At 40.2% G+C, this 17,353-nt stretch overlaps 1 protein-coding gene across 1 annotated transcript in view; it reads left to right on the top strand.

Annotated features, from left to right (window-relative positions):
* Positions 1 to 891: 891 nt before the first annotated feature.
* galnt16 (UDP-N-acetyl-alpha-D-galactosamine:polypeptide N-acetylgalactosaminyltransferase 16) overlaps positions 892 to 17,353 on the top strand; it is a 103,003-nt gene continuing 86,541 nt past the window's right edge. The window contains exon 1 of the mRNA XM_066695075.1: positions 892 to 1,222. Coding sequence (XP_066551172.1) covers positions 1,019 to 1,222 — 204 coding nt within the window. The 5' untranslated portion in view covers positions 892 to 1,018. The remainder of the gene's footprint in view (positions 1,223 to 17,353) is intronic.

Below are 17,353 nucleotides of genomic sequence, written 5' to 3'. Positions count from 1 at the left end.
ATAGTAAATGTGTCGTTAATTAGTATTTATTGTTGATAGCAGTTTTTCCTCCCAATTGTTTTTATTTATTTCTTGCACATATGTGTATAAATAATTACACTGAAGTTGGCATTGAATTGTTTTTATTTATATTTTTGTATTGTTTTGGATACACAGTGAAAACACTATCTGGAACAACTAATGTGCAGTGTGCAACTTTGTTATATAAGCATTGGTTTCATTATTATTCACACTTCTGTACAAACAATTTGGCATGGAGTGTGTATGTACTGGGGTAATTTTCCAAACACCATGCATTCATTGTGAGAAACATCTGCACGAAGCCAATTCGTGCGCTTTAGGTGGAGTACAAATGAGAACACTTTGGACTGTCTGCGCACATGCGTCAGCCAACAATATAGTAGGATATATACTTTTTGAAGTAGTGCATTGTTTTAGAATACTGTGTACAGTAAAGTTTTTCCATTTGTTGGGAGATTTAGATATCATATATATATATATATATATATATATATATATATATATATATATATATATATATATATAATGGGTATTTTGTGGTAATGTTTACGTATGCATGTATCTATGTATTATATTTTGTTAATTTAGTCCAAATTGCAAGCAAACTTTACGATAGGATATAAAAATGTATGCTCTAGAACGTTACTTTCGCATGTGATGCACACACAGACACACACAGATAGATGAGCCACATTTGTTTCCATTTAGTTCAGCATTGTATGATCAGAAACGCTTGTGCAAAGGGAAAGGGCGTCATAGTGACAAGCACAGATGGGCACAATCTAGTTATCCAAGATCGCCTTATGAGAGGAAATTTTCGGCGCTAGGACCGCGAGTGCTGTGCTGTTCTGCGCACCAGAGACTTGGGCTCCAACAAAACAGCAGCGGCAGTGAGCGCTCAGCAGCCCGCAGACGCAGCGCCCGACACAGTGCCGCATCCTCCTCCACAGACCCGACCCGACCCGCCGCGCTGCCAAGCCCTCCATATGGGCTCACAATGCGAAGGATTAGGGCCAACGCCATCGCAATTCTGACTGTCGCATGGATCTTGGGCACCTTCTATTACCTGTGGCAGGATAATAAACCCCATTCATCTCCGTCTTCAGCATCTCAACCCAGGTCCACCGGCACCAGAAACCATGGACAGAGACCCGCTGGGCGGCTGGAGATCCGCCGAGAGGACAGGACTATTGCGCTCATTGTGAGTATGCGCAGAGCTGCCCGCTGCAGGCGTGTGTGCGCTGCATGCTGATGTGCAGGGAGCGCTGATGCATTGCAGGAGGTCGCTACCTTGTGTTGCTGAACAGCTGATCACAGGGCTCGGCAGGGTACATGTTGTTGACAGGGGTGGCGAAGTGTAATATGGATTGCATTTGCCACTCTAAGTTGTTTGCAGGGAACTATCCACATTTTGTCCGTACAGTGCAGATTCATTTTGTTCTTTATTTGCGATTTTGTACTTTAATGGCATTTTGTTTAAACATAACCTCAAATACTACTTAGTCGTCTCGTTTTTAGATTGCATTGCGTATTTAGCTGGTGTAGCCCCAGTGTGTGCCTGGCGTTTTAAATCAAGCCACTTAACTATGATTTCACACTCATGATTAAAACATATTTAATTGGGCAGGGGTACAACAAGACTGTTAAAACTGTGTCCCTGTGTGGCACTCGAGTGTTACCCTGCCAGCTCTACATACATATAGTGGCCTTTCAGACAATCTCTCAGAAGAATTAATCAATGCAACATATAACATCATATATAGGGGATTACACATTGTTTGTTCTTTGAACATTTCTTATAGTGTATGTGTGTATTTGGACTGATGTGTGACTGTTTAGTGTCTCATAATAATTCTTAAGTGTAATTGATGATGCATGTTTTGTAATATATTTTTGTTCTTCATAAAATGCATACAAAATACCCGCCCCGGTATAAACGCAATGTATATGGCATCACTGAATACTGCACACCAAATGAATACTACTTACTAAAGTAACATGTCCGTTTGTATTTGTTCTCCAATCGCCTTTATATTATTATTATTATTATTATTATTATTATTATTATTATTATTATTATTATTATTAATTATTAATATATATTATTAATAATAATAATAATAATAATAATAATAATAATAATAATAATAATAATAATATAAAGGCGATTGGAGAACAAATACAAACATTCGTGGTAGTATTGATAAAAATTATATTTATAATTATTAACCTGTCCCTAAATCAGAAATCTATTTATTAATATTGGCAAATGTTTTATGTCAGAAACTGAAACAAGAAAGTTTGCAAGCGAGATGCCCATCGTGCTCGTTTGGTGTCCATTAATAACTAAGTGATCCAAGGATCCTATCCAGTCTGTTTCTGAATGATCACAAATTGTCTCTTCAGCCACATCGCTGGGGAGTTTGTTCAGATTGTGACAACTCTCTGTGTGAAGAAGTGTCTCCTGTTTTCTGTCTTGAACGCCTTGAAGCCTAATTTCCATTTGTGTCCCTGGGTGCGTGTGTCCCTGCTGATCTGGAAAAGCCACTCTGGTTTGATGTGGTCGAAGCCTTTCATTATTTTGAAGACTTGAATCAAGTCCCCACCATACTGCATGTGCATCTGTATAGTTTAGTTAAATTATATATATATATATATATATATATATATATATATATATATATATACACTCACCTAAAGGATTATTAGGAACACCTGTTCAATTTCTCATTAATGCAATTATCTAACCAACCAATCACATGGCAGTTGCTTCAATGCATTTAGGGGTGTGGTCCTGGTCAAGACAATCTCCTGAACTCCAAACTGAATGTCTGAATGGGAAAGAAAGGTGATTTAAGCAATTTTGAGCGTGGCATGGTTGTTGGTGCCAGATGGGCCGGTCTGAGTATTTCACAATCTGCTCAGTTACTGGGATTTTCACGCACAACCATTTCTAGGGTTTTCAAAGAATGGTGTGAAAAGGGAAAAACATCCAGTATGCGGCAGTCCTGTGGGCGAAAATGCCCTGTTGATGCTAGAGGTCAGAGGAGAATGGGCCGACTGATTCAAGCTGATAGAAGAGCAACTTTGACTGAAATAACCACTCATTACAACTGAGGTATGCAGCAAAGCATTTGTGAAGCCACAACACGTACAACCTTGAGGCGGATGGGCTACAACAGCAGAAGACCCCACCGGGTACCACTCATCTCCACTACAAATAGGAAAAAGAGGCTACAATTTGCACAAGCTCACCAAAATTGGACAGTTGAAGACTGGAAAAATGTTGCCTGGTCTGATGAGTCTCGATTTCTGTTGAGACATTCAGATGGTAGAGTCAGAATTTGGCGTAAACAGAATGAGAACATGGATCCATCATGCCTTGTTACGACTGTGCAGGCTGGTGGTGGTGGTGTAATGGTGTGGGGGATGTTTTCTTGGCACACTTTAGGCCCCTTAGTGCCAATTGGGCATCGTTTAAATGCCACGGCCTACCTGAGCATTGTTTCTGACCATGTCCATCCCTTTATGACCACCATGTACCCATCCTCTGATGGCTACTTCCAGCAGGATAATGCACCATGTCACAAAGGTCGAATCATTTCAAATTGGTTTCTTGAACATGACAATGAGTTCACTGTACTAAACTGGCCCCCACAGTCACCAGATCTCAACCCAATAGAGCATCTTTGGGATGTGGTGGAACGGGAGCTTCGTGCCCTGGATGTGCATCCCACAAATCTCCATCAACTGCAAGATGGTATCCTATCAATATGGGCCAACATTTCTAAAGAATGCTTTCAACACCTTGTTGAATCAATGCCACGTAGAATTAAGGCAGTTCTGAAGGCGAAAGGGGGTCAAACACAGTATTAGTATGGTGTTCCTAATTATCCTTTAGGTGAGTGTATATATATATATATATATATATATATATATATATATATTAAACAATATATACAAATATTATGTATAAATATTCAAGCTAACTTGTTTTAAACCACAGTTTAATGAATGGGAAAAATACCACCATGTTTGTGTACATAGCCCGTATTTATTTGATCTCGTTTGATCCACATTGTTTTCATTGATATTCAAGGCCAGCTTGTATCACACATGAAACAAGAAAAGGAAATAAAAACACTTGATGCCTGTACTCAAAATTATCTTTGATAGGATGACAGGTGAGTCAATATTACAATTCTGAATCTTCCTCCATCTCCTTACCTGAGAGGAATTCATGTTAACACATTAATTCATGTGATGAAAGACAACACATTGTTAGATTTCAGACGGCAACTATGGTGTAATAATAAGGGGGAATTAGAGAAACACAGGGACTGCGTTGTATCAAGCATAAACTGTATAAAACTAAGAAAGTAGCCTACATAAAATAGGGGTATCACATTCAGTTCAGTGTTAAACACACACGTCTCTAAAAGTTTCTTAATGTTCTTAGAAAATGTAATTGGCAACTGTACATTAATAGACTTCCTGTTTGAATAACATATGAACCCACTGAGTTCTGTCGATCACATAAGCCCTAACTGTCACACACCGTGGGGCACAGGAACAGGGGAACCCAGATGCAGTGCTGAGAAGGATGGCTAGACAGGCATGGGTCAGGTACCGGCAGGACAGGGCAATCAAGGCAAGGCAAAGATGTGGTCATGGTCACAAGCAAGGGTCAGGCGATCAGGCAAACAGAGTAATTAGGAAAGTCCAAAGTCATGGTTGGGAGGTCAGGCAAGGAATCCAGGGAACAAGGCAATAACAAGGCAACGGGGAGTAACGCTCGGAGATGTAGTGGAAAACTGACAAAACTTCACGAGGGGTTTACATGTGGCACAGAAAACCAAGTTGGGAGGGGCAGGCCAAATGGGAGCAGAGGGTGATTGAACAAGTGCACACGGGTTTCAGGAATGTTAATTGAATGATAGGATGAAAGGAGCTGGGAGAAGTGACTGATAAGGAAGGGTGATGGCGACATCTAGTGGGGAACTGGGGATGTGTTGTGAACTGTGACATTACCACCCCCTCCACGATCTGCCACAGCCGAACCAGACTGGACACGGCAGGAATGGCCACGGGGCCGAGGACCAGGTGCAGAAGGATGGGCCAGGTGAAAGTCCATGATGATAGACGAATCGAGCACATCGGAGGCTTGGAACCCAGGATTGCTCCACTGGACCGAATCCCTTCCAGTCCACCAGGTACTGCAGTCGCCCGCGGATGTGACGGGAGCGGAGCAGGGAGCGGAGCAGGGAGCGCACCGCATAAGCAGAACTGTCATCCAGATCCAGGGGAGAAGGAGGAGGAGCAGCAACTGGCAGAGCAGGAGTAGGAGAAGGCGAGGGATCCGTTTTTAAGAGGGAGACGTGGAAAGTGGGGGCGATCCGGTAGTGTGGGGGCAACTGCAGGTGGTAGGCGACTGGATTGACCTGGCGCAGAATCTGGAAAATACCTATGTACCGGGTGCTGAGTTTTTTCAAAGGGAGCTTCAGTTTGAAGTCCCGGGTGGAAAGCCAGACCTCTTGTCCTGGCAGATATTGCGGTGCTGGGTGGCAATGATGGTCTGCAGTGGTCTTCTGTCAGTGAATGACACATTGTAGCTGTGTGGGGCGCTTGCCAGACTGAAGTGCTCTGGCGAAACCAGTCATCCAGTGCCGGGACATCTGTGGATTCCTCGTCCCAGGGGAAGAGAGCAGGCTGGTATCCGAGGGTGCCCTGGAAGGGAGTGAGGCCGGAGGAGGAGCTGGTGAGGAAGTTCTGTGCGTACTCTGCCCAAGGTAAGAAGTGACTCCATTCAGTCTGGGATGTGCTACAGTAGGAGCTCAGAAACCTTCCAATTTCCTGGTTCAGGAGCTTGGGTACTCCAGGCGGATGCCGGACTAAGGCAACGATGCTGTTGACACCTTGGTGACCAGAGGCAGGAGTGGAGTGGATCCACAGCTGCAAGTGGGTGTGCACTGATGATGGGACGTAGGTCCAGTTCCCTGGGTAGGTGGAAGGAGCCAGATCAGAGGTGAGTCCGGACTGAATCTGGTCCCAGATGCTCCACTGAATGGGAGCTAGAATGTAGGAGGGAGACAGGATGGATTCCGCGGACTGAGGGGCAGGAGAGGAGTCGAACTGCCAAGAGAGGGAGTCCGCTTTGATGTTCTTCAATCCCGGGCGGTAGGTCAGTGTGAACTGGAAGTGGGTGAAGAAGAGCGCCCAAGTGCGCCTGATGAGTGTTAAGTCATTTTGCCGACTGGATGTACTCCAAGTTCCAGTGGTCAGTCAGAACCAGGAAGGGATGCTTGGAGCCCTCCAGCCAGTGTCTCCACTCCTCGAAAGCCAGCTTGACAGTGAGGAGCTCACAGTTGCTGATGGCATAGTTGCGCTCCGCTGGTGACAGCTTTTGGGAGAAAACCAAGTTGGGAGGGGCAGGGCGAATGGGAGCAGAGGGTGATTGAACAAGTGCACATGGGTTTCAGGAATGTTAATTGAATGATAGGATGAAAGGAGCTGGGAGAAGTGACTGATAAGGAAGGGTGATGGCGACATCTAGTGGGGAACTGGGGATGTGTTGTGAACTGTGACACTGACACTGTCCCTAACAGTGTCATACATCTGATTAGCAGCAGAACTCAGATGAAGTGCATAAGGTGTTCATCGCCCCTGGATAAGGGTGTCTGCTAATAAATACATACATTATAGTAATATAATAGTCTTTTTGTATTAAAAATAACCACTCCATGTTTACCTGTAGGGTATAAGTATAAGGAGTATTTTGGAGTTATATGTTAAAGGCTTACCCAGCTAACACACAATGTTGTGGCAACATAAATTATGTTGCTACAATATTTTGGCAACATTGTGTGTTAGCAGGGTAATACGTACATTTATGTAGGCTAAATTTACTCAAAACCAAAATACTGTGATGGACAGAATCAAACAAAAACTGGACAAATACATTTAATCAGTGCCATTATTGGGGTGGGCCATACTTGTGTTGTACTCCAACACTGGGATGATTATTTCAGGAATAACTGTTGCAGAATTCATGTTCAATATCAGAAGTGCTCAACTGCAGTTTTTGCCTGTACACTAAGTTGTCCATGCAATCTTTACTGTTGTATAGATGTACCTTTTACAGATACATTTGATGCAGGCCTCTTGTTTGAATGACGATGTTGCAATGGTTTTGTAACTGATACAGGGCAGAATGAACATCCCAGAGAACAGATTAGGCTGAGAGATCAGGGACATCAATGAATACCAAATAAGAAAATATTGCGCCTCCTTCTTCTCCATCAAGAATGCAGACATCTGCAGGCTCTTTAACAGTCCCCCCTCCTCTCCCATCACACCCAAACCTCCCACCGATCAAGCTTCCTTTTCTTCATTCTCTCACCTCTCTCAGATGCTGAAGTTTCCGCTCTCCTCCTACATCACAAACCTACAACGTGTGCCCTGGACCCTCTCCCTTCTCACCTCCTCCAAGCGACCGCTCCTGATCTTCTCCCCTTCATCTCCTCCCTCCTCAACTCCTCACTCCTCTCTGGCTGTTTCCCCTCTGCTTTTAAACAAGCTGCTGTCATCCCACTGCTCAAGAAACCAACCCTTGACGCCACCTCTCCTCTGAACTACCGCCCTGTCTCCCTACTCCCCTTCCTCTCAAAGACTCTCGAGCAGGCGGTCCACCGTCAGATCTCTGACTTTCTGTCCCAACTCTCACTCCTTGATCCTCTGCAATCCGGCTTCTGCACAGCTCATTCCACTGAGATGGCTCTCCTGGCAGTCACTGACTCCCTCAGCTGTGCTCGGGCACCTCGCTCTCCTCAGTCCTCATCCTCCTTGACTTCTCCGCAGCATTTGACACTGTCAATCACTCCATCCTCCTCTCCTGCCTCACTGACCTTGGAATCTCTGGGACTGCTCTCACCTGGTTCTCCTCCTACCAAGTGACATGGCGAGGTTCCTCATCCACCCCCAACCTCCTCACAGGCGTTCCCCAAGGCTCCGTCCTGGGCCCGCTCCTGTTCTCTCTCTACACTCACTCCCTGGGCCCCCTCATCGCATCCCATGGTTTCTCCTATCACTTCTATGCTGATGATGCCCAGATCTTCCTGTCTTTTCCCTCTTCGGACCCTCTCATCCCCTCTCACATCTCTTCCTGTTTGTCTGTTATCTCTTCAGACAGTACTTGTAATATTAGTCCTTTTAATCCCCACTAGATAGCACTTCACAGATTGTTATTATGCTTCTTGCGTTATTGATTGTTTTCCTCCTTGCTCCTTTTCCTTTGACCCTACATATTGACAGCACTTAGCCTTTACCGTCCAGGATGTAGGACCTCACTTACTGTACTTGCCTGTGTAAATTGGAAGTTGTAAAATGTATTATATTTTGAATTGCTATGTTTTATGTAAATTGAATTTGTAATGTTTGATGCCTTTACTTAATTGTATTTTTGCACTTTGTTTTGCACTTATGTTGTAAGTCGTCCTGGATAAGGGCGTCTGCCAAGAAATAAAAAATAATAAAAAATATATAATAACAATTGTTGTAACTAGTCAAATTTCTACATATTAATAGATTTAATAATTTGCAAATTGGTAATCATATCCATTATTTAAATCTTATTAGATATTTTATTTAGATCTCTTTAAATAACCAAGCTTATAATTAATAAATCATTTTGAAAGATGTAGCCTAGTAACTCTGGCATCATTCCCACAATAAACAGATCATGATGCCTGACTTCAAGATCATTTAAAACTTAAATTTACATAGCCCACCACGGCCTGGGCCTCCCTAAACGCCCCAGCCAAAACGACTTTAACAAAACCTAAAAGTTTGTTTATTTTTTAAAATATTTGATAGATTTGTAAACGTTTGTTTCGAAAACTGTTTACTGAAAATTAATAGAAACTTACAGTATTCTGAGCATCACTATTGTGGCTGGAGCGTTGCCAGGGGTGAAAAGTATCTCTGAGCATTGATATTGGTCTTGGACCCCGTTCACACTTATTAGGCCGGCCCTGGGCCACCTCCGATTTAGTCCTACTTATTTTAGAGACCCCGTTCACATTTGCAGTTTTAGGAGACCTAAGTGCGTTCACATATGCGGGCAAAAAGGAGGCCTAAACGAAATGCATGCCGGGATTAAACAAATCTGCTTGACCAAACCAGTTACTCATGACATTTGGTATGCTTACAGGTGTATACGATGTATTTATAATCACAACTTATTAATATTGATGTATATAGGCTGATCGGTTCTGTATTTTCTTTGAAAGTAATCTTAACATTTTGCAGCTGAAGCTTTCTAATATACTGATCAGCCATAACATTATGACCACCTGCCTAATATTGTGTAGGTCCCCCTTTTGCCACCAAAACAGCCCTGACCAATCAAGGCATGGACTCCACTAGACCTCTGAAGGTGTGCTGTGGTATCTGACACCAAGACATTAGCAGCAGATCCTTTAAGTCCTGTAAATTGCGAGGTGGGGCCTCCATGGATTGGACTTGTTTGGCCAGCACATCCCACAGATGCTCGATTGGATTGAGATCTGGGGAATTTGGAGGCCAAGTCAACACCTTGAACTCGTGATTCATCAGACCAGGCCACCTTCTTCCATTGCTCCATGGTCCAGTTCTGATGCTCACGTGCCCATTGTAGGTGCTTTCGGCAGTGGACAGGGACAATCATCCCCGACTAATCCACACATCTTAAGTGCAAGGAATAATAACAATTAACCCATTACATCCTAAACATGAACCATATATACACAGTAAACACTGTAAAACATTTTCCTCACTCTCCTCTAAATCAACAAACCGTGTAAATGATTGTTGCCCTACATATTACCCCAAATTACTATACGCTAATTAATTAGTCATATCTATACTCCATTGATAAACTTAATTTAGGCTTCTACAGGCTCAATCAATAAATTGAGAGTTCAGGTTGGAACAAAATCCAGAAGACACTGTGGCCTGCCAGGACCTGGGTTTGCCACCACTGCCCTACAGCATTGCTTCATAGTGCAGTACAAGCCCTTTACTGTCTCTTTTTCAAACTGGTGTGTACATTTTTTTTTAGCCTTTCAGCATCTCAATTTTCATGTTTGCTGTCGGAGTGAGATTGATGAGTTTCTGAATTATTTTCAGTGCTGTACACCAGAGACCTTTGATATTATGATAGATACAGGGAAAAGCAATCTTACAAGTATTGGATTCCACACTGATTATTTTCTGTCATTCATCACCATGTCCATGAAGATAAATACATGTATTGGCATAAAGATAGATGCGTTAAGTAATTCAACTGAACTTTATATGTACTGTGTGCATATCAATGGCTGCTGGCATTTCTTGAAGACTGGTTTTGTCTGTCTCACAAGCTAACTGAGCACTTGATTGAGGACATACATAAATAAATGCAATGGGTGATTATGAAATAAACTGGTTGATGCTGAAAGGGATGTTGGTAGACCAGTAGTATGCTTTCTTCCCTTTCAATGACAAATCATTACAATGGTATCTCAGTTTGCCTACAGCAGAGAGGATGGTGGTTTTCATTCTACTGCAGATTACTTAATTTAAGTCATCATGAGGATAAGATGTAAAATCCCCAGTTGATTCAAGCCTAAATCAGTTGCTAATTGAAAGGAACGTATAAAGGCTACAGGAATGTGGCCCTTCAGAACTTGAATTGTCTAGCCCAGGAACACATTGTCTGCCTTTAAAGCTGTAATTTGCATTGTTAAAGCTATGTCAATTTCCCACTTTAATTATAGAAATCCAGGTGTTTGTACTGGAAGCATTAGGTAATGGCCAGTTGACAATTACTCTAACAGTGTCTAAAAAGTGTAATTTTAATGGAAATGTCACGGAATTTAATGGGATTTGTCATCAGTACTGGCTGATTTAATTTAACTGAGAAAAGGACACTGATTAACAATGCTAAATACAGCTTAGTGACAGCAGAAATAAACTCTGAGCTACAGAAACTGGACAGTATTGAAAGAGAGAGAGAGTCGAAAGAGAGAGAGAGAGAAAGCTATTTTGTTGTATTTCTACTTTCAGACAGTTTTAGCATTTCTAATCTTGTTTTTAGTTTTGCCTTAATTTAAGTTAATCTTATTCCTAGTTTGCCTTAATTGTAGTTATTTCTGTCCAGCTGTGTTGGTTAGAGTAACTAGATTGAAGGAAAGGTGACCTATGATGGAGATGGAGTCAGTGAGGTGTCAATTTGTGGCAGGAAGCTGAAACAAAAGTAATTAAGCTGCACTGTTTCTCTGTAACACAGAAAGTAAAGCTGTTGAATTAGGCGACAACAAACAAGAGACAGTGTTTAGTGCACCAACAACTTTCAAAATTTAGAAGCATGTGGCCACTACAGTGTCAGGTTTGCAGAATGTTTGCCTTCCTTGATGAACTCATCCAGGAAGATTTAATCTGTGAACGTTGTTAGCATGTTGAAGTCCTAGAGATCAAAGTCTGTGATCTTGACACTCACCTGATCTGTGCTCTATTAGTAATGTGAAATAATTAGTCAATCAGATACGTCAAACACTTATAGACACCTAAAATAATACATTGGCTGGTCAGGCCCTGGTCAGCTGGTCCAAAGGACCTTCAAAGGAAAAGAAAAAGTAATGTTTAAGTGTATTTTTCAAGACTTGCTTTACGGCAAAGCAAAGTAAAAAGACATACTTAAACCCTTAAAAAAAAAAAAGCTTTTACCGTAACTTTACAAAAGTACAGTATTTTTGCAGTCAGATTAAATGTTTTTAAAGGTTTCAAATGCGATTCAGGGGGAATGGCAGTGTTCTGCAAAATGGTTCTGTACATTAAAAACAATTATGGATAATATCTGTAAAATGACACACATATATATGTATTTTTTATAGTACATGTCCAGGTTATTCATTGTAGTTTAACCATATATTAAAATACGTTTTTTAACAATTGGAAAATATACGGTTAATTACACATATTTTTACAGATTTTTTTACAGTGTAGGCCAGATGTTCTGAAAGACAAATTTAAAGAGTTAGGTAAGAAACTAAAGAGCAGAACCTCCATGGTAGTTTTCTCCAGTACCACTTGCCAGGCCAGGGAGGCAGAGATTAGAAAGTTTAACACGTGGTTGACATCTTGGTGTAGGGAAGAGGGTATTTGGTTTATGGAGCATTGGTCTTTTTTCTGGGATAGATGGGACCTGTACAGTCCGGACGGTCTACATCTAAACAGAAGGGGGGCTAATGCATTGGGACAGGGTATGTGCAGAGTAATTGAGAATCTTTTAAACTAGGGACCAGGGGGGCAGGGAGCTCTGACAATGGGAGATGTTCCACTAAGGAAAGAAAGAAAGAAACTGCTAGTCGGAAAGTCCTGAAATCTTTGTACCTCAATGCCAGGAGCATAAGGAACAAGATGTTAGACCTAGAAGCCACAGTGCTGGTGTGTGACTATGATGTAGGAGTGACAGAAACATGGCTTACAGAAAATGATGGGGATGAATCAATAGTTTCCTTCACGATTATGCGTTTGCAGACGGGCACCGATCGCACCGTGTAACACATTTTTTTTTTTTTGGTTCCTGGGTAGTAAATGTTGGACCATGGTTGGAAGGCGGTGCCTTCGTTGGACCACAGATAAAGAAGATCCTGGAGTGCAATTAATTCCCCAGGAAGCTCACTAGTAAGGAGAAAGCGGCTTGGAACAGCTTTGCCGCAGTAGTCCGGGGGCTTTCACAAGGCCGAAAACTATGTGGAGCTGGTTGAGACTCTGGTGAAGAACTACGGCACAATGGGCTGTAGGATGTCCCTCAAAGTCCATATCCTTGATGCTCATCTTGATAAATTCAAGGAGATCATGGGCGCGTACTCGGAGGAGCAAGGCGAGATCTTCCACCAGGATATACTGGACTTTGAACGCTGCTATCAAGGACAGTATAACGAGATCATGATGGGAGACTACATTTGGGGGCCGATTCGTGAAAGTGATTTACAGTATAATCGTAAATCTAAAAAAACGACTAATCTTTTGTAGTCATTTTTGTATTACTTTAGTATAAATACATGTTAATTTAGATTAATATGTTGTTTTTGTCTGACTTTATGTGAATGAAAAGACACAAATTCGCCCGTTTTCTCATTGGAAATAGGTACATTTCAAAATATCACTGTCCTGGTCACAAAAGCAAAGTTTGTGGGGAATAATAGCCATTTTCTATATTTTGAGACATAAGCAATTAGGAAATAACACTTACTACCCAGGAACAAAAATTGTGTTACATAGTGTTGTTCTATGGGGGTCCGGGGGTATGCCCCCCTTTGTAGATCAGCTGTCAGAAGGTCACCTCTGGTGACTTTTTGATGCATAGTCAGTTTAGCTTTAATTTTTCATTAGTATGACAACAAATCAAGAGTAGAATTTTTAGTTTTTGTGTGCTATGATGAATTTGTATTTTAGCTTATCCACTTGGTTTAAATCAGGGTTTCCCAATGCCTGGTGATGGAGGGCCAATTTCCAGAGGCTGCATGGGATGGGGGGCTGCAGTAGAAAATTAACAACAGATCTAATTAAATATATCCCAAATCATACCTATTTATTTCCTATACCTTTCTGGATAACACTTTATAATAAGGTCTCCATATAAACACTTTATGAAGTCTTAACAGATCATGAAGAACTAATTTTTAAATAATTAACAAATAATTTACAATCATGAATAGACACTTTATTAACGCCATTATTTCTAGTTTATAAAGCACATTACTAAGGATTTTACTATCACTTTTTAAACTATTAATAAATGCTGCTGTGGATGTTACTAAAGGATTTATGATTTAGTCTATTTATTCAAAAAATTCATGCGATTCTGCAAGCAAGTTATAACTGTCAAAATTAATGTTCTATAAATGTAAGCAATAAACACTTTATTAACCCCTTCCTTCCCAAATAGTAATTGATTTATCAAATCATTTTTATTGTATTATGGCTCTAGGCATCTTATTTTAACCCAGTGATATAATGATGCTCCGTTAGATTAATTCATATATGCATGGCTTTAATCAGCTACCAGTATGACATAGAGAGAACGTGATTGTGACTGGATACTATTACTGCCCTATGTTGGTAAGACCACAGTACACATGCTTAACATTAAAAACAAGGGCAGAACAGAATAAGGGAAACTGAGTGGTATTGCTAGTCAAGTTACCATCCTCTACCTTGAGATTGATACAAAAACTAAAGCTGGATTCAGGACACCCACTGATTCTCTGTCTGCTGGGGGATGCTGTGCGAATACGGGGGTGAAGGTTGGAACAGGAGTACGTTGGATTTAAGGTGGTCTGAAATAATTCTGGTGCTTAAAGTAATGTACTACTAAAGACGGATGTCCTAATAGATCTATAAAGTCTCAATAAGGCAGTTATAGAATGTTTGTATATCTTAGTAGCCATCTATAGTCTATATGTAAATCAGCTATAGTACCCTATCTAAAGTGTGCAACTCCATATCTACAATACATGTATACATGACTATGTATTAGCCCTTAACAGACATCTATAAAGTCTGTGTAAAGCAGCTATAGAGTGTTTTGCAGTACCCCATTTAAAGTGTGCAACTCTTATCTACAAGATCTACAATAGATTAACAAAATGGTATAAACCCTTAATCTATATATATATATATATATATATATATATATATATATATATATATATATATATATTGTTATCACAACAAGGAACATTTTGATTATTTTACATTTTGTTTTACCTTGTTTGACATTAATTGAAAGATAAACTTTAGAAATCTAGTTTTGTATCAAGTTCCACACCTGTATGGTCAGTTTCAGGAAAAAAAGATAAAGAAACAGCTAGTGTACCTAGTGTTCAAGAATAACAAATAAAAAAAATCAAGTGTACATACACTATAATTTTTCAGACCATTGTAGAGGTTTTAAAAAATGCTCAGGATACACTAATGAAGTTGTAACACCTTTATTACAAAAAATAAAATACAAATACAGGTAAACCTGGAGAACTAGGGATGGGAGTTGGAGAACTTGCAACAAACAAGCTTCACACCTGTACAAAAGACAAAACAGAACAGGAAAAAACTTTGATTTAGATTTTTGATTAACAATACTCAACCTCAGATTTAAGTTAAGTGTACCTACTGTAGTTTTTCAGATCTGAAGAACTGGTTTCAGAAATAAAAATACAAATACAAACTTCAGATTATGTGGCCCAATTTAATATTAAATAGATATTTGATTGAAAATCTATTAACATTCAACTAATTGCAAAATAAATATCCATAGAATGTTATTGTAATATCTCTGTATGCCAAAAACATCGTCAGCATGAAAAACACAAGTTACATAATCATTCCTGGGGCTTATCTGTTGTTGTTTTTTACCTCTTGTTGAGATAACAAAGTCCTGTGACACGAGTCTGGCGGTGTTGTGTCGACGTTTTAAAGTAATCTCTCGCTGCTCCATTACTGAGTTGCAGTTCGTGAGGCGTCCCTTCTCCTCTCGCCTGCAAATGCATTTCATTGGCTCCTTCTCACACTTGTGCGCTGCTGCTCAGGGACCCACATGTGATTGTGAACAGCATGTAGCTATAACTGTGGGGTATATTAGATCTCCGCTTATCAGAATTAAATAATAAAACAGCGTTACATTCACATAACATGACATTCAGAAGTACTAATGTGTTTAGATATTTGTTTTCCTAAAACCGCGTTTACAGGTGTGTGGAAAAATGTACTTGCATTATTTTTTCATATGTTCTTCATAATGTTAGTTTCATATAACATAATAATGTAATGTTATTAATTAATTTGTGCTTCATTATCTGTTAAGGCTTCATAAAGCATTTATACAGGGGCCTTTCTGTTAGGGAACTTTTATTAACTTTAATTGTTGTTTTATTATTTCCCCCCAAATTACATGTGCAATTTGTAACAGAAAAGTTTCAGAACGTGTACAAATATAGTAAAGGTTCAGAAAAGGGGTGGTTGAAGTTTGGCTTTGGGGGCTGCAGCAAAATTCAAGAAAGATATTGCTGCTTTAGAGGCAGTTCAGAGGAGATCAACCAGACCAGGTTTGAAGCTCTGCATATAATAATAAACTTAAGGTGAATATCACTTAATGTAGAAAACAGTCAACGTGACTTACTGTACTAAAACATAGCCATTTACATCCAATCTATAAATGACAAGACTTTAAACATCCAATCTTTTGTGTAACAGCTTGGAAAGTGTCAGTGACATTAAAAGCATAAGTGTCTTGTCTTTTCTAAGCCCTATTGTTTGGAAGCCAAGCTGCATTGTGCTTAATGTGGTTTACTGTACTTTACTTAACCATTGATATCCAGATTTAATAAATGACAAGACTGACGTGAAGTTGATATTGACTGTATTAAGTTAAACACCTCTTCATTTGTATAGGACTGTGCGGGTCTTGTCGTTAGTAAAACTAGGATCAAAGTGCTTAACTTAAATGCAATAACCACATATAAGCTTTCAATATGAAGCACAATTCTCACTTGGCTACGACAAGGCTTTTGCTTTTAATATCAATTTGAACATTGAAACATATTTTGTCTATCAGCCTGGGTGGTGCCAGTCTTGTTAATTATAAAGTTTGAATATAAATGTTTACTTTTTAAAGTACAGTAAACCACGTGAATTCAACATTAAGCACAATTATGTCTGGCTAGGGCTTAACACGAAACTTTAAACATCCAATCCTTTGTGTAACAGTTTGAAAAGTGTCAGTCTTGTCATTAAGCCATGTTTTTAAGATTCTGCCTCTGCAGCCATGTGGTCAGCCATGTTTGATGAGAATGGAGATCGATAGTGCGATGATCATCTAAGGATGCCTGATCTACGCATTGTTTTTGAGTCAGTGTGAAAACTGTCAAAAAGAACTGCGAGCGTGTAGAGAGAACTGCACATGCGCAGCAAGAAGCGTGAGCGCTACGATATTGAACGAGCACAGAACTGAATTGTAAGTGTAAAATTAAAACCGTAAGTATAGTTTTGCACGTACAAGTTGTATTTCTGTGCTCGCTCATTTTGAAAGTGAATTCACTCCATATGGTTACTTCTAGACATTCAACATTCACAACTGAAAAAGATAGCTTGCCCATTTGGTGGAAGTGTATTTGGGGTCAGTTCTGTTTTGAAATAGATCATATTCTCCCATCAGTTTTTCCACCATGTCTTATACTAACCTTCTTGAAACAATACCCATGCATTTTACCATTCGTGTTCATGTTTCCCTTTTTCAGAATGGAAAAAAAACTTG

Source organism: Amia ocellicauda, chromosome 21 (genome assembly GCF_036373705.1).
Source record: "Amia ocellicauda isolate fAmiCal2 chromosome 21, fAmiCal2.hap1, whole genome shotgun sequence".
Classification (NCBI taxonomy): domain Eukaryota; kingdom Metazoa; phylum Chordata; class Actinopteri; order Amiiformes; family Amiidae; genus Amia; species Amia ocellicauda.
This window is presented reverse-complemented; position numbering and strand designations above follow the sequence as displayed.